Source organism: Crocuta crocuta, unplaced genomic scaffold (genome assembly GCF_008692635.1).
Source record: "Crocuta crocuta isolate KB4526 unplaced genomic scaffold, BGI_CrCroc_1.0 scaffold85, whole genome shotgun sequence".
Classification (NCBI taxonomy): Eukaryota; Metazoa; Chordata; class Mammalia; order Carnivora; family Hyaenidae; genus Crocuta; species Crocuta crocuta.
Genome location: NW_027530620.1, coordinates 3,908,032 through 3,934,235, shown reverse-complemented (window position 1 = coordinate 3,934,235; position 26,204 = coordinate 3,908,032). Strand labels below are relative to the sequence as shown.

General features: G+C 38.7%; 1 protein-coding gene across 4 annotated transcripts in view; it reads right to left on the bottom strand.

Moving 5' to 3' along the window:
• The window catches only part of PATJ (PATJ crumbs cell polarity complex component), a 391,357-nt gene that overhangs the window by 145,287 nt on the left and 219,866 nt on the right, over positions 1-26,204 (bottom strand). For all 4 annotated transcript variants that reach the window (XM_077768086.1, XM_077768084.1, XM_077768085.1 and 1 more), the window contains 2 exons: positions 14,437-14,509; positions 3,633-3,710 (listed from right to left, as the gene is read on the bottom strand). In XM_077768086.1, the coding sequence (XP_077624212.1) occupies positions 3,633-3,710; positions 14,437-14,509 (151 nt within the window). The remainder of the gene's footprint in view (positions 1-3,632; positions 3,711-14,436; positions 14,510-26,204) is intronic.

Sequence of the window (26,204 nt, the reverse complement as noted above, 5' to 3'; positions counted from 1 at the left end):
ACTTTTGCGAATCGTAAAGCTCTGTGTGGATAGATTTTGAAAAGTTCTTTTCAAAGGGCTTAAAAAACCATCTTAACAGGCTCTCACCTAGACTTCTGAAATAGATTCCAGACACTTCCCTGCCTCCAGTCTCTCACAAGTGGAATCTGTTTCACAAACCATCATCTGATCAGTTGTCTAAAAACAAGTTATTCTCCCTTTAAAAATATTTTAGAGAGAGCCAATACCTACTGAAGTTATTATGAACTCGTTGGCTGTGAGTTGGGGGACTACCTTCAAGGCCATATTCTAAGAAACCGTAACTAACAGTGGAAACCCATGGCTTGATTTTAGCTCTGAAAACAGGTAATCTTGAAGAAATAATTTAATAGCTCTCTGAAGTACAGCTTCTCATAGGTAGCACCTTGTGTCTACACGAATATAGGTGGCTACTGGGACCCTGACTGAACACTGAGCATATGAGGATGAATAAATTCATCTATAATTCACAGCACACAGTTCCTTCAGTTCTGGGATTCTACTGTTCAAATTGTATTGGCCACTGTCGCTCTACAAAAGCCCAACCCTTACTCACTACTCCATAATCCACCCTGATTTAGCTGGTGAACCTTCTATTTATGCCAACCTCACTGTTCAACTGCATTCTCATCTTCAGAGGTTTACCTTCAAGGCCATATTCTAAGAAACCTTCCCTAATCCCTGAATGAGATGGGTTTCCTTCCATTTTTGACCGCATGCAGCACAGTGTTTTCTTGTTGTTTAATTTACTTTTGGTTTTCTAGATACAAATTCTTTTATCCTCACTGATTCTAGAGGGTCAACTGCTGGAGAGCAAGGCATGTGTGCTTCTCCTGATCACTCCTGCAGGGGTCAGCGTAGTGCCTGATGAGTCCTATGCCCCGCCTTGGGAAGCAAGCAAGCAACTTTTGGAGGGTTAGGGCTTACTGTTTCCAATGATCTTGACATAAACAGGGATGAGAAGAGTCAAGACCCATACAGATGACATGCTGTCCTCTGACGAGGTGCACTGGGCAGCAATCCTAGGATGGTGTAGCAATCCGGAGGAGCTTGTATCAATCTTATGATAGAAATTATCCTGATGACTAGTGAGGATTAACAGTTGTTATTAACACTTCATAATAAGACTAGGTTGCACTATATGAAATTCTTACCTACAGAAACTGCAATCTCTTAGGATCCAAACTAATATTTTACTAATTTGTTATCTATTCCCCTCTCCCTATTCATTCCAAAAAGAGTCCACAAGAAAACAAGTGTTTTTGTACATTTTGTGTACTGGAACAGAGTGGCATTCAGCAAATATTTGTTGACTTAATGAATGAACTTGCTAAACACTATTTGCCTTATACTCTATTACATGATTTATTCCTAATAGCCCTTTTGTTTCCTCATAGCATCCTGATTACTACTTTTCTTCAGGTGAGAAAACTGGGGCTTGGTGAGGTCAAGTAAATGTCTAAGACCACATTCCTTACTAATGTTTTATGGTAAGCCATCTATACTTATGCTATAAAAGTTGTTTAAATCTAGACCATCTTTCTTCTCTCACCTAGACCATGCGTAGATTCTATTAGAAACAGAATTATAAAATACTAAAAAGAGGAGGGAGGGGAGGAGGAGAGGGGCGGAAAAAGAGATAGTTGTCAATGGGTATGAGAAAGGCTTCCAATTGGTGAAGTACAGTATAAACAAATATTTAAAAATTACCCATAGCTCTTTAAGTCCTCTGCCTGAGAGTGGGTCCCTTCAATTGCCTTGATACTTGGAGCCCCATCACTGGCACTGCTTTCTTGGGAACAACGAATGGATAATGGGTGGCTTCGCCTGTAGCCTATAAGTGAACCTCACTGGACTACCAGACTCTTGTAACAAGCAAACAAGAAAGTGTTCTCATCATTTTTACCATTTCCTCTGCGGATGAAGTTGGTGGCCTCTACTTCCAAAGCCCTGTTGCTTCACAACACTTTTCCTTAACCTATCTGTGGAGATACAGTACCCCCAAAACTAAGTTAACAGTATTTTTATTTGTATTTTTAAAAAATTATTTATTTTGAGAAGAGAGAGCATGTGCACACATGTGAGTCGTACAGGAGGGATAAGGAAAGACATGGAGGGAGAGAGAGAGAGAGAGAGAGAGAGAGAGAATCCCAAATCCCAAACAGGCTCCACACTGTCAGCACGGAGCCCAATGCAGGGCTCAAACTCACAAACCTTGAGATCATAACCTGAGCCAAAATCAAGAGTCAGAAACTTTAACTGACTGAGCCACCCAGGTGCCCCAATAGTATTTTTAAATGAAGGAGCTTTGAGTTCAAAATTCGTTGATGTTACTCATTCCCCTTCTGTGCAAATATGCTTTCTATTTTTCATAAAGGGAACAGGGTAACCTTGGAACACCTTGCTCAAGAACAATGGCCATAATCCATTAGTCCCAGTGTTCTTGACACCAGGGTTCTCGGGCCCCATTTACAATTTGCCCAGGAGTAGCCCACTGTCATTTCCACTTTTGCTGAAATGTCCTTTCCCTTCAGCCTGAAAGAATCTGTTTCTTTTCTAGGACACAGAATCTGAGACAGTCCCAATGTATATTTTCTAAAAGTTGAAAGAAGATAAACGATTTCTCAAACTCCCTGAAGTAAAATGAATGGCTCTGTGCTGCCATAAAATCAGGGTGACCCTCTGAAGTGGTAATTCTTTGAGATTTGTAAGACATTTTGAAATACAGAGAAAAAAGCCCACATTTCTTTCTAGAATTTGTAGTCTAACCTTTTAAGTATAAGGCTACAGAACAAAAAAACGGACTATGAACAAAAGCATGGGATTTAGACCAAATAGGGGTGAAAATCCAGGTCCACCATATTCTAGTGAGTGGGCGCTGACAAGTTAGTGAACATCATCAGCCCTCTGTTTGTAAGTTAAAGAAAGGTATAGCCACCTGCACTCTAAGATTGAGGAAATGAATGTAGCATACAGTATAGTACTGGGGACACAGTAAACATTCAATAAGTATGAAATAAACTATCAGGCATTAAAATATATAAGGAGGGAGGGTTCTCTAAAACTGACTCTCTTCAGGGCACCTAACTGGCTCAGTCAGAAGAGTGCACAACTCTTGGTCTCGAGGTTGTGAGTTCAAGCCCCATGCTGGGTAGAGAGATTACTAAAAAACATTTTTTAAAATAAATAAATAAACAAACAAACAAACAAAAAACAAATTTAAGGATAAAACTGACTCTCTTCTATTCTTCAGCCCTGGATGAGTTTAAGTATCTTTTACTATGATTCAATGGAATACATTTAACATATTTTTCTGGGCCTTTAGTATTAAGTGAATATAACCCTAGCCTTAAAGAAACCCAATATTAAACAAGATTAAAAGAGAAGTTGCTCCATTAGTCACAGACAGTACAATTCAAGTGTGAAGAAAGCAGAATATGCAACTCATAGGAATGGATGGGTCACTCCATATGGAAAAGCTTCTACTACCTCAGAGATCAAGATTCCCAGAAAAACAAACACAACACAAGTTGATCCTTCCCATGGTGGTACAAAAAAATAAATAATACAGCTTTAAAAAGAACATTGGATGGAAAATCACCCAGGATTCTCACCAGTTTGGAGCTTTCACTTTCAGGCAATTGTTTAATGCCATCTTCCTCACTGCTAATAGGTTCAGTACCACTCTGATCCTATAGGACATTAAGAAGAAAAGAATAAAGATGTTATTCTTCACTCACACTGCCCAGAACTATATACTCAATCACAGTTGGTTGTTTTATTATTGTAGATACTGTTTCCTATCTAGAGGCCATTTCTATTTTCTTCCTTTCCACTAGAAGGCCACCCCCTCCCCCCTCCCCCAGGGAAACTGTTCCTGCTGCTTACAGATAGATACTGTGTCTCCCTTTCTCTCTGCCTCTTCCCTGCTCATGCTCTCTCTCTCAAAAATAACAAACATTTTAAAATTAAAAAAAAAAAGAAACACAAAAAGTCCCTATACTTCCCAAATTAACAAGAAAGCATGAACCTCAAATTGCCACAGGCAACTATCCTACAACCACAAGGAAACCAGCACTGAAATGAAGCCGACACTGTGAATGACAGAGCAAAGGCAGAGAGGGAAAGAGTGGACCTCGATGGCAGAAGTGAGCCCCTGTGTCATCTGACCTGAAGTACAGCCTTACTCTCAGCACCCTTTATCGGAGAGCCAATACATTTACTTATTGTTTCAGTTAGTTAGTTGATCTGTTCCCTTCAGCCAAAACTTTCTGAGATGCTTGTTTATCTTCTGAACAAGATTGAACTACCTGAGATAAGAGACTGTATTTACCTTGTTTATTTCTGAAACTCAAGTACCTAGCACTGTGCCTGGTACATGGAAAACACTGTACAAATTCTGGTTGAACCCATGAATGGAGCACTTGTTTACTTGATGATTACTTTCTGCAGAGTTCTGAAAATATTGATTTAATGGGGCGCCTGGGTGGCTCAGTCGGTTAAGTGTCCGACTTCAGCTCAGATCACGATCTCACAGTCCTTCAAGCCCCATGTCGGGCTCTGTGCTGACAGCTCAGAGTCTGGAGCCTGCTTCAGATTCTGTCTCCCTTTCTCTCTGCCTCTTCCTCGCTCACTCTCTGTCTCTGTCTCTCAAAATAAAATAAAGACATAAAAAATTTTTAAAAAAGACTTAAAAATATTGATTTAATATAAATGAGACATCCTGTAAGAATAAGCCCCATTAAAATTCCAAAAACACATCCAGTATCTCCTCAATTGAGTTATAACATATTAAATGTTACAGTTAATGAACCAAAGGTTACTTTCTGAGGGTACATAGGGGAGAATAAGGATGATAAATGGAGCATTTATACTGTATTTATTTGGATTTTTATATCAGAACACCACCTACTTGGGATTACTACAAACTTTGTTGGATTGTTTGTATGGAAAATAGTTTTTAAAGTAAAGATATAGCATTCTTTCATCTATCAAATGGACAAGAGAATAGAAAGAGAACATTCAGTATTGATAATGATGTAGAGAAAGAGGAATTTTTACATGTCCTTGAAAGAATGTGATTAGAACAATCTTTTCAGAAAAACACACAAAATATACACAGATATATATATAGACATGCATACAGGAAAATATTTGTAGGCATATAGGACAAATTTTTTAAATTGCTTACTTCCAGGGGATAAGATTGAAGATTAGGGAATTTTTACATTAGTTATTTCTATACTGTTAGATTATAGAAGAATTAGCACACATTATTGCAAGTTTAAAAAAATAAGGGAGAGCTTTGAGAAATATATAAAAGAAATAAAAATCTAAGGAAGTAGCATGATGTTAAATTGGTCAGATCTAGGTTCAAATCTCAACCTTGCCATTTAGAATTCTGACTTTCAGCAAGGTTTTTTCTAAGCCTGAGTACTTGTTTTTATTTTAATTTTTTTGAGGGGGGGGCAAGTGAGCCAGGGGCAGAGAGAGACAGAGATGGGGTGGAGGGGAGAGGGGAGAAGGGAGGGAGGGAGGAAGAGAGAGAGAGAGAGAGAGAAGTGGGGCTCACACAAAGGGCTCACACTCACCCAAAATGGGGCTTGAGCTCACCTGATATGGGACTCGAACTCATGTACCATGAAGTCAGATACTTAACGACCAAGCCACTCAGGTACCCATTTTTCTTTCATTATTTTATTTTTTTAAATATGGGACCGAAGAGTACTTTTATTTACTTATTTATTGTTTCTTTGGAGAGAGAGAGAGAGCGAGCAAGAGAGAGAGAGAGAGAAGCAGGGGAGAGGCAGAAAGAGGAAAAGAGAGCATCCTAAGCAGGTTCTGTGCATGGGGCTTGATTTTAGGAACTGTGAGATCATGACTCGAACTGAAACCAAGAGTTGGAGGCTCAACCAAATCAGCCACCCAGGCCCTTGAGTATATGTTTTTAAAGCACAGATAAAAGTACCAGATTAAAAATACTACCCCATCAGATTGTCTTAAAGGTTACTACATGAACATGTGAAACATCTATTAGCATAACACTGAGTGCAGTTAATTTTTGTTTCCAGCTTTTTGTTGAGACAGGTTCCTTATCTACCATATTTCATGTAGTCTTCATAACAACCCTATATGAGTATGTACCAATGTTATTCCAATTCATGGATGGGAACATGATACATTTTAAGTTAACTTGCTAATGAATGCCTAACTAGTGAGAGGTGAACCCAAGACATCAAAGGTCCTGCTATTGTTAACTATGCTCTAGGCCCTAAGTAAATGATGCTCTTGTTTCTCTTTATTTCTTGTCAGTGTTTAAAAAAAAATTTTAAGTTTATTTATTTATTTTGAGAGAGAGAGAGAGTGACTGAGAAGCAGAGGGGCAGAGAAAGAGGGAGAAAGAGAATCTGAAGCTGGCTCCAGGCTCTGAGCTGTTAGCACAGAGCCCAACTCAGGGCTCGAACTCATGAGCTATGAGCAGAAACCAAGAGTTGGACACTTAACCAAGTGAGCCATCCAGGTACCCCAGCACTGAGTGTTGATAACTAATCTCATGGAAAGTAGGATTCACAATCTTAAAAAAAGAAATCGTTATTATTAGACCATTAGTTTTTAAATACTGTTTTAGCATTTGTTAACCAGAAATTTTCATTAGGTAGAAAACACTCTTCTCAGTGAATTTTGGGTAACCAAGAAATCACTATATAAAATAAATATGCCCAAGTTAAGAAACAAAGCTTGGCAATATAGAGATTTTCAGCATTTTAGACAGTAAGTTCTAGAGGCAGAAAAATTCAGAAGAAATGAATTATATTTTCAAAAATTAGTACTTAGTCTATGGAAAACCTTTAAAGCCCCAAATAACTTAGTGTTTGTAACTACAGCACATTCAGTTATAGAACAAAACACATAGGTGGCTCCTCTAGTAACTGCAAAAGGCCACTTCCTCTGATCCCAAATGAAAGGAGGCTGTCATCAGAATGGTGGTCAGCTGATGCCATTCTTTTAATTATGATATATCTTCTTGGGGAAAGCAAACTGATGTTTAAATAAGTCAAAGGAATCCTACATTTCTCGGCAATATGAGCATAGAAGTGAGATCTCCTTGGTCTTTTCTTCTTTTATAAATTTTTTTATAGTTTTTATTTATTTTTGAAACAGAGAGAGCCAGAGCATGAGCAGGGGAGGGGCAGGGGAGGGGCAGAGAGAGAGAGAGGGAGACACAGAATCTGAAACAGGCTCTAGGCTCTGAGCTGACTGCACAGAACCCGACGCGGGGCTCGAACCCAGGCCCCGTGAGATCGAACCATGAGATTGTGACCTAAGCTGAAGTAGGACACTTAACCGACTGAGCCACCCAGGCATCCCAGATCTTCTTGGTCTTTATCAAATGAATACTAAAGTTGGGGAGAAACCAGTTGTTTGATGCTACAACTTTGAAAGTGTAAGAAAACATGGGCAAGGCAGTCTCAATTGCAAATGGTCTATATATCCTTTAAGATTTAGGGGTGCCTGGGTGGCTTGGTCGGTTGGGTGTCCAACTGTTGGGTGACGTTGATTTCAGCTCAGGTCACAAGGGTCATGGGATCGAGCCCCAGGTTGAGCTCTGTGCTGAGTGTGGAGCCTGCCTGGGATTCTCTCTGCCTCTGCACCCCCGCTCCCCCCACTTGTGTGCACACACTCGCGTGCATTCTCTCTCTCTCTCATGCACCCTTTCTCCCTAAAAAAAGAAAAAAAGATTTGAATAAAAACAAAAAAGAATACCCTTTACATCTACACCTACAAAATTATCACACAAAGCCATGTCTCAAATGTCACTTACTCCATAAATCCTTTCCTTCTGCTTATCTGGAAGACACCTTTTATTCCTCTAACCTCACTTAACATTTTTCCTGAATTTCCTAAGTCACTTAATTTGTATCCTAATTATATATGTATGGAATTGATCTCCCTAATGAGACTGAAACATCCTTGAATCTAACATCTGTGCCTCAATCATTTCCTTTGAGCCTTCTTTTTATTCAACCTAGGTCTGTCTCATTTCAAAGTCAATGCTTTTTTTTAACTCTACCATGAACCCCTTTCTAACGCTCTTCCTGTTTTTAGTTACTAGTTTAGTTTGAGATGGTTCTATAGAGGAGGATTTGAAGTCAAAATCTAGATGGAGAGGAGTCAGGTAAAAAAGGAGGTTGGAAATGAGAAAGGTTAGCAATAACACACGTACTTTCCTAGGAGAGTTAACATTTATAGAAGAGTTTTCATCCTTAAATGAGGCACAGAACAAAACAATGTGGGCTCTTTTCTGAAAACAGAATGGCTCACACGTGTTAGGCAACCTTTAAGATACCCCGCTGACCAGGAGCTTAGAAATCAGGAATCAGTCAGAGACGGGAAGAAGAAAATAGGTCAGCAAGCATGACTTCCAAAGTACAATTCTATCACGGTGGTTTGAAGACCATCTGGCTGGTGGACGGTGGCCCAGTGACACCCATGATGATTCAGCTAATTTGGAGAGCTGGGTGTTCCCTTCCTTCCTTTCTTGCTGATCCTCAAACCACCTGTCCAAAGTTGTTTGTGCAGCCAAGCTTGCTCAAGGGGAATGACCTTTTCCCATGAAGATCACAGACAGTAGATTCTAGGGTCAATTATATTTTAAAGGTGAATGAAAAGAAAAATTCAGTCTCATGATTGTATGTTTATCAGAGATTTTACAAAAAAAAAAAAAAAAAAAGGCTTATAAGAAATGCCTTTCAATCCTCAGAGAAGTTCTTTCCAAACCTTCAGGAAGGTCTAAACTCCCTAAACTCCTTTCCTGGGGTCCTCCAAAATCCAAAGAAAGTAATCACAGTTTTTATTTTTATACTACTTAATCTTTTTCATACTCACTACTTACCTATAGCTTTCCCTGACTAGACAGTGAGGATCTTAAGAGCAGGAATTTGCTTTTATTTGAGAGGTTATCAATAAAATTAGTTAAGGATGTTACTGTAGATTGGAAAAACCACACTTTTTAAAAAATTCGGTTTTTTTAATTAAATGTATTTATTTACTTTTTAATTTATATCCAAGTTAGTTAGTATATAGTGCAACAATGATTTCAGGAGTAGAGTGCAGTGATTCACCCCCTACATATAATACCCAGTGCTCATCCCAACAAGTGTCAGTGCCCCTTGCCCATTTAACCCCTCCAGAAACCCTCAGTTTGTTCTCTGTATTTACGAATCTCTTGTGTTTTGTCCCTGTCCCTGTTTTTGTATTATTTTTGCTTCCCTTCCCTTATGTTCATCTGTTTTGTATCTTAAATTCTATATGAGTGAAGTCATATGGTATTTGTCAGAAAAACCAAACTTTTGATCAGTTAAATGTTTCATGGTGTTCCCTACCTTACTTCCTCATTTAGCATGACAAAACAGTATATTAATATATAAAAATATAGCTATTTTAATTCTTCTTATTTTTTAAATGTTCATTTATTTTTTGAGAGAGAGAGACAGAGTGCGAGCAGGTGGAGGGGCAGAGAGAGAGAGACAGAATCTGAAGCAGCTTTCAGATGTCAGTGCAGAGCCCAATGGGGGACTCAAACTCATGAACCATGAGATCATAACCTGAGTTGAAGTTGGACACTTAACTGAGTCATCCAGGCGCTCCCTTTTAATATTTTACTAAGCAAACAACAACAACAACAAACCCAAAACCAAAAAATCCAGTAACAATACCTCCTTTATACAGTTTAAAGTTTTTTAAAAATAAAGCTTATGTTGGTTTCAATTTTATCATGCCCATATTTCCCAAACTCGATGTTCTCTTCCAAAAAAACCACAGGATGATTTATTCATCTCATTGCCAGCCTAAATTCACAAATATTTCTTTCTGCAAAGTCATGTTGACTAGATGTGACAAATTGAATTTCTTTCTTCTACCCCATCATGAGCATATTTTCTAGCCTATTCAGGATTCCGGGAAGGCAATGTACAATTAAAGATAAAATGGGAATTATGCTAATGGCACTCCCTGGGTAATCAACTTGTCCACTCTTTATGAGCCTGCCTCATCTCATTTAGTATTCAAAAAAGCACGACTTCTAAGAAAAAGAAAAAAATTAAGGTTCTTACTTCTATAGATATTCTAAAAGATTCAGCGTGCTTTGTTGAGGAATGGAGTATCTTACAACCCAAGTATACTTGAGCCTTGAGAACCTCTTCCAAGATCACAACAGTGGCTTCCTAATTGGGTTTCCCTCTCTGAGATATCCTTGACATGCTGTTAGACTAACCTACCTGAAGTAGAGCCCTGATCAGACCATTTCACTGTTCAAAATGCCTTCAACAACTCCAAGTGCCTAATACATGAAATTCAAACCTTCTGAGATTTATTTTTCAAAAAAAATGTTTATTTATTTTTGAGTGAGTGACAGAGAGAGAGAGAGCGCGCAACTGAGGGGACAGGCAGAGAGAGAGAGGGAAACACAGAACTCAAAGCGGTCTCCAGGCTCTGTGCTGACAGCTCAGAGCCTGACACGGGGCTTGAACTCATGAACCATGAGATCATGCCCTGAGTCGAAGCTGGGCGTTTACCTGACTGAGCCACCCAGGCACCCCTAAACTTTCTGAGATTTAAATTCAAGCCTCTCATTTGATCTCAATTTATTTTTCAAACCCCATCTTTTATTACTCCCTTTCACATACTATCACTCTTTTCCCCATTCCATAACCTGACTTTTCTCAGTTCCATGTTTTTGTTTGTCCTATTCCCACATTCTTATCTAATCATATTCATATTTTAAAATCCATTCTACCCATCAGAAATAGCTTACCAGGAAATACTATTCATCTTCTCTGAACTCATCTTAAACTTTATCTCTTAGGAAACCTTATTTTAGTAATATACATGTCTTATTTTCCTTATAAGACTAGAAGCTCCTTGAGGTAAGACACTTTGTACACGATCTACAAAGTGGATATTTGATAAGTAGTAGAATAAATTATATCAATAAGAAGTATACAACATTGAAATGAAGCATCAAGGATGCAGTAGAAAAGCCTAAATATGGTTCACCTCATTCACTTATTCAACAAATATTTTAAAAAATTTTGTTTTAATGTTTATTTACTTTTGACAGAGAGACACAACATGAACAGAGGAGGGCAGAGAGAGAGGGAGACATAGAATCCAAAGCAGGCTCCAGGCTCTAAGCTGTCAGCATAGAGCTGAACGTGGGGCTCGAACTCACAGAGTGTGAGATCATGACCTGAGCCAAGACAGTGGTCAAGAAGATAGTAGGCCAGCCTGCAAGAAGTATACAATTTACTGTGGTGCATATAGTCCTACATTCTTAAAATGTTGAGCTGGTGAGAGAACTACAAGCAACATAATCCTAGTTGAGAAACTCAATTAGAAATGGGATCCTCTTTTCTGTAAGGCCCGGGTGACATCACACAAAGGATAATTTTTACTTTTTAAATGAACTATGAATATTATTTAACTATGAAGGGAGTTAAGATTACTGAAGGGAAAGATGTGAGACGAAGTTGGTCATAACAATATCTCACATTTCAACATTTATTATATTCCAGGTGCTATGCATTATTTTATTTATTTTGAATGATAGAAAACTTGGAGCTCTATTGTTTTTTGTTTTTTGCTTTTTTTTTTTTTAGGTAGGCTTCATGTCTAGCACAGAATCCCAACATGGGACTTGAATTCACAACCCTGAGATCAAGACCTGAGCTGTGATCAAGAGTCAGACACTGAATCAACTGAGCCACCCAGGTGCCCCTGGGGGAGTCTTGCAAAAAGCAATCCTTCAAGAAATAATTGGTTGTGAATTAATAAGGAGGAGGTGGAAAGTCAACCCAGATGGAAGAAACAATAGGAAGAAAGACATAAGTGTCAGGGAGACCAAGGTGTGTGGGGTGGGGGTAAACAACAGATACATGGAGAGTGTCTAGTATCTTTATACTAGACATATTTATGCATTATTATGCATTAATGAGAAAAAAAGGATCATTAACAGAAGCTGGAAATAATAGAGGATATTAAAATATGGCCATNGCAACGTGGATGAACTCAAGGGTGTTATGCTGAGCGAAATAAGTCAGGCAGAGAAGGACAGATACCATATGTTTTCACTCATAAGTGGAACAGGAGAAACTTAACAGAGGACCATAGGGGAGGAGAAGGAGAAAAATTAGTTGGGGAGGGAGGGAGGAAACCATGAGAGATTCTTGAATACCGAGAACAAACTGAGGGCTGTTGGGGGTGGGGAGTGATGGGCATGGAGGAGGGCACTTGTTGGGATGAGCAATGGGTATTATATAGAAACCAACTTGACAATAAACTATAAAAGAAAAAATATGGCCATTATATTGAGCAAAAAAATAAAAATTTTAAAATGAATAGAATCTATACCAGAAGCCTGTATGCTAAGCATTTCAACCTATCTAAAATAAACCTCTTAATTTCCACTTCTCTGTCTAAGAACAGCTATTCTTTTTAAAAAAATTTTTTTCCCAATGTATTTTTATTTATTTTTGAGAGAGAGAGAGGCAGTGTGAGCAGGAGAGGGTCAGAGAGAGAGGAAGACACAGAATCCAAAGACAGGCTCCAGGCTCTGAGCTGTCAGCACAGGACCCGATGCAGGGCTTGAACCCATGAACCATGAGATCATGACCTGAACCAAATCCAGACACTCAACCGGCTGAGCCACCCAGGATTCCCCAGAACAACTATTCTTCAACAGACTGTAAAAAATGGCACCACCATGCACCTAATTGCTCAAGCCAAAAATCTAGGTTTATTCATGAGTTCCCCTCAACTCCCACATTTAATCAATCAAGTCTGACTCAGCATCCAAAACACCAAAAACCCACTCACTTTTCTTTACCTCCAATACCAAACCACCATCTTCATCTAACTGCAATCAGGCCTCAGGATGGCTTACGCCTTCTAGTGTATTACCTTTACTTTCCCGTAGTCCATCCTCTACCTCATGGACCGTACATCAAGTCATCTCATCACCTCATTACAAAGCCTTCAGTGGCTTCCAACGCACATAGGATAAAACCCAAACTTCTTACTCTGACTCATAAAGCTCTTGCTCCATACTAGTCCCCAGGTTCCCAATATCCCAGGTTCCCAATATGCCTCCAGCCATATCCCTCAAACGCCCCAGCTCATTCTCACTTGAGAGTTATTTCTGTTCCTTCTGCAAAGAAAGCTCTCCCCCTTTGTTTTTTGTCTGGCTCCTTATCATTTTGATCTCATTTACATTTCACCTGTCCAAGAGGATTACCCTAACACCAACAAAAGTGATCACAAGCTACTTTCCTTATTTTAATTCTCTCCAAGTCACTGACCACTGTTGATAATTCTCTTGGCGTATTTACTCATTAATTTCCTTATTAGAATGTAAGCTGAATCACAGCAAGGAGCTTCTGTTTTATTCACATCTATGTCTCTAATACCCAAGACTGTTTGATGCATAATATGCACTCATCAAATGCTTGTTGAATGAAAAGAATGTGTACTATACAATCAGGTTTTTACTAAAAGAGACACTATTCACATATAGCTGTTTATTTTTGTCATAGAAGAAAAGGAGAGAATATGGAAAGATACTAAACAGTAAATATTAACTTCCTTGGGGAGGTAGGGAAAGGAAAATTAACTTTTTCTTCTAATAATTCTGTATGGTTTGACTAGTTACAGAAAGTATTTTTTCTTCTTGGAATTAAAAAATTAAAAAAATGTAAAGAGAATGTAATATTCCCTCAGGTGAAGAGACACTTGATTATATAGCTAGTTAGCTATCTAATGTATGTCTGTCTACCTCTAGATCAATGTGATGGCAATCTTGTACTAGTAATTTCTCCATTAACAGATTAATTATTTAAAGATACTTGTGACCATAGGTATGAAAGTATTTCGAAAACATAAAGAAAGGGGTACTGAGGCTTACCAGAGGGGAGGTGGGTGTGGGTAGATGGGTGAAATAGGTGATGGGATTAAGGAGGGCATTTGTTGTGATAAGCAACAATTGTTGTTATAATTGTGTTATAATGGAATTGTGGAGTCGATAAATTGTACACCTGACAATAACGTTACACTGTATGTTAAATAGCTGGAATTTAAATACAAACTTTAAAAAGATCATTTTTTCTAATAAATTCTGAAGTGCCCTTTAGGACAAATTATGGATCTAGAGGAAAATTTAAGGTACTTTGAGGAAGGCAATACTTTTAAGTTCTAATATCTTTGACATTACTTTATAATCGTACCTCAAATACTTTCTAGTTAGTGAAATTCTCTATTTAACAAATTCTATGAATTTGGAATAGCAGGTACGGAAAATCAAAGAATGCTAGAATTGGAAAAAATAATCTATCTAAGTCATAACAAGCTCATAAGGAGTCATTTTACCTCAACAGGCGACGGGGAACTTGATGGTAATGGAAACGGAGCAACGGCCATCTGATTGACTGCATCTTCATTTCTGTGGATGTGAAAATAGGCAGAATCAGTACATACCGAATGCTAAGTTTCTGGCTCAAGTTACAATCATTTCCTCTGTTGAAAACGCATACACATCACCTTAGAATAAAAAATATGTACAGATGTGTACTGTCTTTAAGCATGCAAACCTATTAAGCACGAGAAGGGATGTATTACCCCGGGGACACTAAGATGTGGTTATTAGTGACAGAGAATGATGATGCTAGGGGTTAGCTAGACCCTGCTTAGCAAGTCAGGTGCTGCTGAAGATCATCTTGGAAAGACATCAACTCTTTTAGCACCGTCAAGTATAAATTTTTCGAACAGCCGTGTGTAACCTCTAGGCCCATTAATGTCCAGAGCATTTTCTTCTTTGAACTGGAAAGGTTCCCGGCCCCTCACTTGGCTTCTAACTTTGTTCTGACAAATGAAAAGTGATGGGTTGTGTATAACAGGCCTGCATGGGCGGACACTGTGAGGAGGAGTGATGGATGGGGAGAGCAGAGATCCAGACAGACGTGGGCTTAACTCCACTCCTCCTCATCCTCATGGGAACAGAGAAGGTGGGGGCTAAAACTTCATCACCAGGGTCACAGGAACAGAGCAACTCCTAGAACACCAGTTCTGATTATTTGGGCCTATTTCCACGACATTTACCTGCAAATGATAGGCAGTGATTCCATGGGAGATCTAACCTTTACTATTCACTCATGACGTATAACCAGTAATAATTATCTGAAGATTTATGTGAAGTTCGACTTTAGGTTTCACACCATAAACCAAGGAAAATCACAAAAATGCTTCTTCCTGGTATGCAGAGCTCTAAGACTGTTTGCGGATCTCTCTCCATATGACCAGTATATCCAGGATAGCACTACCTGGCTTGGGATGGCATTCAAAATTCCACCCCAAGGTATTTTTTACTTCTCACCAATAGGAAAAAGATACATTGGTCCATGTCATTCCTGCTGTGGTGATTTAATCATATCACTGCCTTTACCTGAATTGTCTTCCTTATTAAATTTCTAAACCACCCATCCTTCTCCAGTGTGAGCTCAGTAACCTCAATTAAGTGAATTACTCCCTTACGTCAAAAGACTAACTATATTGATGGTTTCCAAATTCACATGGTTAGCCCAGGTCTTTTACAAAATCTACATATCTAACTCCTACTTTCTATCTCCACTGGATGACTTACAAACATCTCAAATAAAATAGATCTTTTTATCCCCATCAGTTGCCAGAGGGTTCCATGATCAACACTCTTTACTTGAGTAAATATCAACAATATCTGCCCCACTGTTCAACCAGGAACTGAGGAGTCATTCTTGAAACCTCTAACCCCTCAACTGTGTATCCAACCAAGAATCCTTGTTAATTCTACCATCAAACTGTGTCTTGAGTCTTTCCACTATTATCATTTCTCACCAGAGTTACAATTAAGAGCATCCTATTTGGTCTCCCTATTTATATTCTTCATCCTTTCTCCAATCTATTCTTCACCCAGCAGCATTATTATGTTAATACATAAATCTGATTATATTCTATTCCTTGCTTAAAATCCTCCTATGGCTTATTATACTTAGGATCAAGTCCACAATGGTTAGGGAGTCTGTAAGGCCTTGAGCAATCTGTCCCAGTCTCCATCTCTGGCTTGCTCTCTTCTTCTGGCTCACTTGGCTCTAGTCCATCCAAACAAGCTTTCTTCCCCTTTCTCAGCTGAGCCAAGCTCCAATCACCTCAGGGAACTAGCTAGCCTTATTCCCTTCCACTCCGCTTGCCCATTGCCCCAATCCTTTGTATGATTTATATTCTTATTTCTTCTCCCTAGCTGACCATACACATCATTTACTGAAACAAGCCTTCCAGGACCTCCATTGTATGCATATAGCACCCTATATAATAGTAGTTATATTATATAATATAGTTATATAATACATATATATATAATATATATATATAGTTCTTATCTTTCATAATTTACCTAACTGATATGTGTAAACATGTGCTTCTAGATGGTAAGCACTCCAAGGACAGGAACCATGTCCTTCCTACTGTCTCTTACATTAGCTAGGGCAGACAGTCCCTGCCAAACAGTCTGTATTTAACAGAGTTGTTAAATGAACTGAACTGCAAGAAGTCTAGGCTGATGTAAACTTTTTTGTGGAACTAGGCAGAGTATAAATAAAGAGATGAAGTCTAGGTATCATTTCTTATTCTAACCTTCTAAGATTCTTGGATTATCTAGCATATGAGCCAAACCAAAGCAAAAGGGAGAAAAATTAGAACCATAAAGTGACACAGCACATGAAGAATGCATCTGTTTTTTTCTGACAGCATCACAGATGCCTTGAGCATGCACTATTACATTAAGAGGTGGCTACTGTTTTTCAGGGAGTACAATCCATTTCTCAGCAGTTTGCTCATACACAGAAGAAACAATCAGTCACCTTTGGGTAAGTAACAGCATTTTCAAAGTGGTAATTCCTTTTCACATTTATTTTCCTCCACTGAATAGCACAATGGAACTCAGCTCTAGCTTCGAGCTGAAAGCCAACAGGACGCATCTGCTCCAGACTTGGAGCTCATGGGGCAGAGTATATTTGGCAGTAATTAAGCAGATGGCTTTTCATACCTCTTTCAAAGGTTACTGGCATTAAAAATATGGCTGCACATAAATTCTTACTGAAAAGTCATGACTACCTGGACCAAGTTACTTCAAATCAGCCATGTTATCCCTTCACAGTTTAATGATTTTCTCCAAATGAGTAGGACTTTAATGGTCTTTCAATTCTATATTAATTTTTTTTAAAACCTCACTAAATAGAACACCTACAATTACTCTCAATGGAGGGCAGAAAGCTGCTTTGAGAAGTTACAGTTCATAATCCTTTATAATCCATTTACCAGGGAGTGTTCACACACCTCCACATCAAGTAAGCAAAGACCTGACAATTTTAAAGAGAAATGAGTAGGAAGAGGGAAGCCAAAGGAAAGAAGGCATTCACACTTGCAACAAGGAGTCAACCTGAACGACTTCTGGGGACCCTCTGATCCTTTCTCTCTTGTGATTCTCAAGAGGAATAAAATCTGTTTGCTTTATAATTTACCTTTCCTTTCCAATATAACGAATGTAAGTTTTTGAGGCCCAGGTGCCCCATACAGGACACAATCAGAATTGCTTGTTGGTGTTTTTATAATTACCTTCAACAGCTGTGGAGAGAGATAATGGAGTGCTGCCATGGGTAAGAGTGAGACTAGTTTTCCAGAATACAGAACCCTGGATATATATGTCTGTGTCACTGTATTTGTCATGCTCTATTAAAATCACCTGTGCTGTTCTCTCTCCCTCTCGAAGCCCAGGGATGGGATCTTATTGCTTTGCATCTCCCCCAGCTTGCAATAGGGTATGTGATGGAGAGTAGGAGTACTATAAATGTCTGTTAAATAAAAGTGATCTTAACAAAGCAGGAAAAAGACGGAAGCAGAACTATCAAAACTATGCCCTGTGTTTTTCAAGCTGCTTCAACTAGTTAAAGATGGTATACTGCCTCTAGCCAGGCAGCTATCAGTATTTGTCACGTTAAGGGACATTTCTTGGGGTGTCTGCCTAGCTCACAGTGGTTCCTTGAATGGGCCAGAGTAGCAATGTCTACACTGTATAACAATGACAGTCTGCCTCAACCTCAGTGGGTGTAGGGGGAATACACCTGTCTTAGTTTGGGCTAATCAGATTCTTCCCAGGGACTCAAAATTTAGGACAGACACAGACATCAAGAGTGTAGTAGCTAGATCATAACAATTGAAATGCTCAAGGTTAAAGGGGTGGTTGAGAAGTCCCTTCTGTTGACACCTCTGGAGTCATCCTGGTTTTTTTTTTTTTTTAATTTTATTAACATTTATTCATTCTTGAGAGAGAGAGAAAGAGCATGAGCAGGGGAGGGGCAGACAGAAAGGGAGACATAGAATTTAAAGCAGGCCCCATGAGCTGTCAGCACAGAGCCCAAAGCAGATCTCAAACTCACAAACTGCGAGATCATGATCTGATCCGAAGTCAGACGCTCAACCAACTGAACCACCAAGGTGCCCCTCCACCCTGGTTTCTTTAGTCTTACTTGTATGGCTCCTTCTTAAGAGCCCCCGAGACATCCTTATATTCTTACGATACATTCTCCTTTTATTTATTTTTTAAAAATGTTTATTTATTTTGAGAGAGAGAGAGAGAGAGAGAGAAAGAGGGAGAAAGCACTTGTACAGAAATGGGGGGGGGGCGTGCAGATAAGAAGGGGCAGAGAGAGAGAGGAGAGAATCCGAAGTAGGCTCTGTGTTCTTAGCGCAGAGCCTGATGTAGGGCTCAGTCTCATGAACCATGAAATCATGCCCTGAGCTGAAACCAAGAGTCTGTTGCTTAATAGCCACCCAGGCACCCCCTGCATTCTTTTAATTTAAGCTACCTAGCATTTCCTAATTAAAGTAAACTCAATAATATAGCTCTGATTTTGTTTTGAATACACTTAGTTTATTTAACAAATATTTATACTATGGGTACAAAGTTGAATAAAACATCATTTCTGCCTTTGATGGTATTAGCAATTAGTAGGAATATAGCTATAAAAGTAAATAGACAATTACAATAATGGAATTAACTATACAGGGACTGTTAATTTAGTTTTTCTCCAAACGGATTCTAGGAACACCTTCCAGTTCAGTTTGTTTGTAGAATATACTTATATTTATCATAAATATATATTCTAGATCCTGATTTCAATTCTATTTTGTTACAAAAACACACTCATTGGTATTTGTGTCAGTTAGAATTCTAAGACGGCTCCCGAGATTCTTGCCCCGTGGTTTACATATTGAATAGGATCAATTTCACTTCCATGATGAAGTTATATTACACAGCAGCTGACTAGAAGACAAAGAAAGATTATCAGGTTGGGCCTGACCCAATCACATGGGTCCTTTAAATCTGTAGACGTCACTTCCCAGAGCCCCAATACCCTGATCTCCTAAATTAGTACTTGGTTTTACAGGAATCCTAAGGAATGCTTGGAGGTCAAAGACAGGAAGTCAGAGATTAGAAATACCATTGTGGGGGATGCCTGGGTGGCTGGTCGGTTAAGTTAAGTGTCTGACTCTTGGTTTCAGCTTAGGTCATAATCTTATAGTTTCATGGGTTCGATCCCCACATCTGGCTCCACACTGATAGCGTGGAGCCTGCTTGGGATTTTGTCTCCCTCTGTCTCTGTCATTCTCCCACTTGCACTTTGTCTCTCTCAAAATAAATAAACAAACAAACAAAAAGAAATACCATTGCTGGTTTGATGATGGTGGAGGCCATGTGGCAATGAATATGAATAGCCTCTAGGAGCTGAGAGTAGTCTTCATTTGAGAACCAGCAAGGGCATACAAGACATCAACTAGGATAAACCTGAAAGTTGAATTTTTTCCAAGACTTCAGACAGGAACTTAGAATGGCCAACACTTTGATTTCTGCCTTGTGATACACAGTCATGCTGTGCCAGACATCTGATCTACAGAACTGTGAGCTAATAAATAGGTGTTTTTAAGCCATTAAATTGGTGGTAATGTGTTACACAGCAAGAGAAAACTAGTACACAACACAATTCTTTGATTTGGAAAACACGGTCACCAGGAACATAACCATAAACCACTGTTCTCAATGTTTTTCATGGATTAACTCATTTGACTTGCATAACAACCCTATGTGGTAATTACAATGATTTTCTTCATTTGACTCAGAGAGTAAGCAACCTGACCAAACTCACAAAGCAAATGAATAGTAGAGCTGAGGTTGAAACCTGGCAGTCTGGTCTCAAAACCCACTGTTTTAACTACTACACTACAGAGTTTCCCATTTTAACAACCTGCCCCAGAGCCATATATATCTTCTCTTACATACCCAAGCTAACAGTCCCAGACCCACCTAAGGGAAAAGTTCCACTAGGTCACAATTTACTCTTAAAGCTATTTCATAATTTTCCTTAGGGCAAGAAGCATGAAAGGTTCTGGGTTTGCTCACTCTATCAAGTTTTCGTATGTAAGCTCCGAGCGTCATATCTTCATTACCTAGTCCTGGTGCAGATATAATGGCTATAAAATGCTTTAAAATAGTCATCATGTTTGATAGTGCAGATAGCATGGTAAAAAATATAGCAGAGAGTAATTCTCTCCATATTCTTCTGTGATAGTAATTAGAACTATTCAAAAATCCTCTGGCTTGTACTTTTCTTAAATTGAGCTGGTTCTTGAACCAAGTAAGTACTTGGTACTTATGGAAATACATGTTGAGATGGAACCTATGAGGTCTTGGGTAACTGAATGACCAAAGTGAACAGTAAAGTCTCCTTGCTTAACCCAGATGGATATGTAACATAATAAAGAAATAAACCTTTGTTGCTTCAAGCCCCTGAGATTTGGTTGTCAGTTCACTGAAACATAATTGAGCTTATCCCAATTCAAACGTGCTCTATACAAGTTTATTCTATGATCATTATTTTTAGAAGTCATGCGTGTATCTTATGCAGAATAGCTAAAAACTCAAAACAAACCAAATGTCTACATACAGGAGAATGGACCAACACATTATGGTATATTGATAGTTTGGAGTATTACTCAGGAATCGAAGGGACTATTGATACACATAAAAACATGGATAAATCTTGAAAAAATTATGTAAAGTGAAAGAAACCAGACATAAAAGAATTAATTCTGTTTCATTCTATCTACATGAAGTTCAGTAACAGTTAAAAATGGGGTATCTGTGAGGCACCTGAGTGGCTCAGTCATTTGAGTGCCCAACTATGGCTTAGGTCATGACCTCACAGTTTGCATCAGGCTCTGTGCTGACAGATTCTGTGTGTGTGTGTGTCTCTCTGCCCCTTCTCTGCTCATGCTCTGTCTCTCTCTCAAAAATAAATAGACATTAAAAATTAAGAAAAAATTGGGGCACCTGGGTGGTTCAGTTGGTTGAGCGGCCAACTTTGGCTCAGGACATGACCTCCTGGTTCGTGAGTTTGAGACCTGTGTCAGGCTCTGTGCTCAGAGCCTGGATCCTGCTTTGGGTTCTGTGTCTCCCTCTCTATCCCTTCCTCACTCACCCTCTATCTGTCTCTCTCTCTGGATAATGAATAAACATTAAAAAAATTAAAAAGAAAAACAAAACTAATCTATGATGGCAGAAATCAGGAAGTGTTGGTTGAAAGGAGCAACAGCAAACTTTTTTGGGATGAATGTTCTATATTTTTTGGGGGGTGAAGGTTACACATGTATCTATTTTGTATCATCAAAACAACAAACTGAATACCTCAAATCTATTACACTGAATGTAAACTGTGCCCCAATTAAAACATAAATTCACTGTTACATGTAGCATAAGACAACCATGCTATTCTGGCAAGAAACCTAGAGCGAGGCAGACCTAGGCAAAGGTCAGATTCTATCACTAAGATGTAAGCAAGATACGAAACAACTTTTTAAAATCTTGGCTTCTTAACCTGTAAAACTGGGATAGTATCTTCTAACAGAACCGCTGTGACATAGCATAAATGCAGAAACACCAAAGCACAATAACAATTGTTAACATTTAATCTTTTATGGTTTTATGATGTTCAGTGTCAGATGCTTAAATTTCAGGGACTAAGTGCTCAGTTACCCTTAATCCATTCAGCCATTGACCTTCATATCCAAAGAAATCATTAAGTCTGATGGTTTTGTTCTAGACTTCATTCTTTCTTCTCTTTTTCCAGTAGCATGGCCCCATCCTAATTCATGTACTTTTCAAGTTGTCTGTACTATGGCAACAGGGAGGCTACTGGTTTCCTTGTTCTGGTTCCTGTATGTCTCAAATCCCAAATTCCTCCCTCCTCAACTGTGAAAAACACTCCCATTAAATAAGCCTGGAAATGCAATCTGAATAACTCAACATCACAGCGATCCCTTGATAGGTGCTTGTTTTATCTGATGCATAATTATTTATTTGCATGACTTAGGAGTTCATAAAGAACTTCTTACTTAATTCTATGACCTTATTAGCATCTGACATACGAAGGTACTTGATAAATGCTTGATTTAAATTTGTTCATGCAGTTTGGACTTAATTCTTTCCTATGTAAATCTACCCAGGTAACATTAACCAGCTTTTGCTGTAATCATGTCTCCAACAGTAACTCTCCCTCCTCTGAATTTCTAAACCACTTACATAGCTTTTCTCAGTAGCTTCAGTCCATTCTTCCAGGAATACTTCATTGCAATTTTGGAAGCACATACATGTTATTTACAGGGATTTGTTGATAAAACTCTATACACTTACTGCTCATTCCATCAAAGTTGTAAGTAGAATTCAAATAGTAAATTTCTTATGATTTTATTACCACGTTCCTTGAAGCATTAATCCAAACACTTCTTGACTACTTCCTTAGGATAAATATGGGATACTCTCTCCAATATAACCTCTAAAAGAACACACCAAATTATGGTCAAAAGGAAGATTAGCAGGCTACAATAAGAACATACGTATCCAGGGGCGCCTGGGTGGCTTAGTCGGTTAAGTGTCCGACTTTCGCTTATGTCATGATCTCGCAGTTCTTGGGTTCGAGCCCCGCGTCGGGCTCTGTGCTGACTGCCAGCTCAGAGCCTGGAGCCAATTTCAGAGTCTGTATCTCCCTCTCTCTCTGACCCTCCCCTGCTCACGCTGTCTCTCTCTCTCTCCTAGAAATAAATTAAAAAAAAATTAAAAAAAAAAAAAGAACATACGTATCCTTCAGGAAAGCACGATGAGCCTACAACAGCAATTTATGAATGAGGAAAAGAAAATCTGATGTAATGGGTGGTATGTATATGTGTTGGTAGAATGTCTTAAATTTTCATTTATCATGGTCAGAGATCTTTCCAAAGAGCATTTCTGCATCTTTTCAAAGTGACTGTGTCCCATCTTAAATCCATATGAAATCTCAAAGGATCCTGAACAGCCAAAACAATCTTAAAAAAGAAGAAAGTTCAAAGTCTCACTCTTCCTGATTTCAAAACTTGCTACAAAGCTATAGTAATGAAAATAGTGTGGTACTGGCATAATAAGAGACATATAGACCAATGAAACAGGAGAGCCCTGCAAACTCTCACATGTATGGTCAAATGACTTTCAACAACGATGCCAAGAGGATTCAGTGGGGAAAATGATCTTTTCAACAAGTGGTGCTGGTAAAACTCGATATTCATATGTAAAAAAATAAAGTTGAATCTTTCCTTTATACCATATACAAAATCGACTCAAAATGGATCAAAGCCCTAAATGTAAGAGCTAAAACTACAACACTCTTAGAAGAAACTACAGAGGAAAATCTTTGTGTCACTGAATTTGGCAATGATTTCCCGCATATGACACGAAAAGCCCAAGTAACAACAACAAATGGACAAACAGGATTACATCAAAATGAAAAATGTCTGTGCATCAAAGATCACAACACAATGAAGAGGAACCTATGACATGAGAGAAAATGTTTACAAATTTCGTATCTCATTAGAGCTTAATATCCGAATATATAAAGAATTCCTACAACTCAACAATGAAACAACCTGATTTTATTAAAAAATAGGCAAAACAGTTGAAAATAAATTTCTCCAAAGAAGATGTACAAATGGTGAATAAGCATACAAAAAGATGCTCAACATCACTAATTAGCAGAGAAATGCAAATCAAAACCATAATAAGATACTACCTCACACCCGATAGGATGGCTATCAAAAAAACCAGAAAATAGCAAGTGTTGGCGAGGTTGTGAAGAAACTGGAACCCTTGTCCACTGTCGGTAGGATGCCCTATGGTACAGCTGCTATGGAGAATAGGATGATGGCTCCTCAAAAAATTAAAAACGTAATTACTGTATATGGCTTAGTAATCCTACTTCTGGGTATATATATCCGGAAGAAAGAAGAATAGAGTCTTGAAGTCATTTGTACTCTCACATCCATAGTAGCACTATTCACAAGAGTCAGAAGGTAGAAGCAGCCCTGTCATGTGCCCCTTGACAGGTGAATGGATAAATAAATGTGGTCTATACAAACACTGGCATAGTATTCAGCCTTGAAAAGGAGGGAGATTCTGATACATGCCACAACATGGATGAACCCTGAAAACATGGTGACCGAAATAAACCAGTAACGAAAGGATAAATGGTATCTAATCCCACTTTTATGAGGTACCTAGTATACTTTTAAAATTTTTTTAAATGTTTATTTATTTGAGAGAGACAGACAGATACAGAGTGTGAGTGGGGGAGGGGCAGAGAGAAGGAGACACAGAATCCGAAGCAGGCTACAGGCTCTGAGCTGTCAGCACAGACTGTGATGCAGGGCTCGAACTCATGAACTGGGAAATCATGACCTGAGCCAAAGCTGGACGCTTAACCGACTGAGCCACCCAGGCTCCTCTACCTAGTATATTTAAATACAGAAACAGAAAGTAGAATGGTAGATGCCAGAGGCTGTGGGGTAGGGAAGGCAGAATGGGGAGTTATTATCTTACCAGGTAGAGATTTTTAGTTTTACAAGATATAAAGAGTTCTGGAGATAGATAGTGGTGATGGCTGCACAACAATGTACTGACTGCCACCAAACTGCACACTTAAAAATGGTTAAGATGGTGGACTTCATGTTACACATATTTCGCTACAATTAAAAAAAATTAAGCAAGACAAAAACAACAACAAAGTGTGCAGAGTATATATTTGAATTACTTAGAATGTCACTTAAAAATCATTATTGTCGGGGTGCCTGGGTGGCTCAGTTGACTGAGTATCTGACTTCGGCTTAGGTCATGATCTCATCGAGCCCCCCATCAAGCTCTGTGCTGACAGCTCGGAGCCTGAAGCCTGCTTCAGATTCTGTGTCTCCCTCTCTCTCTGTCCCTCCCCCACGCCCACTTGTGTTCTGTCTCCTTCTGTCTCTCAAAAATAATAAAAAACATTTAAAAAAATCGTTATTGTCTCCAGACTACTGTGGTTCTGCCACTTGGAAATTCACTTTCACTAAACCTATAAGGTCTTATACTTTATGCCAACAAAGAGCACTGTATGAAAAACAAAAGTTATATGCCTGAATTTGGCCAGGATAGCTGAATAGGCAGATTTCATCTTTTAAAAAGTCTATTCTAAAATGATTACAACTACCCTCTAGTGCCTAGCACAGTGTTTAAATACATACACAGAAGCTGAAATAATGAGGAATACATGAACATAGCTAAAGAGGCCTAGATGTTATTTTCTGATTGTACTAAATATAGTGAAGTGAGACACTTGAGAACAGAAAAAATAAACTCTACATTTGCTTTATTAATTGGGACATGACAATGAATTAACATTTGGCTAGGAAAGCTCAATATAAATGAACCAGAAGTAACATATAAAACAAAGTACATCATTATATTTCAGTGGGAGCAAAACTCCTTTCTGAAAAGATTCCAGGAGATGTTTCAAACTCTATGAACAGACTGAATAGTTTTCAATTTCCAATTGGAAGAAACCACCAAAATAGCAATATGCTGAATCTGAACTAAATGACCAATGACAGTAGAATTATGAACTTTATTTACTTGGCATTACAAACAATGCCACTAATGAGGGCTGCTGGGAGTAAGTCAGCATGCAGACCCACATTTCACAAACATGGCCCCAGGC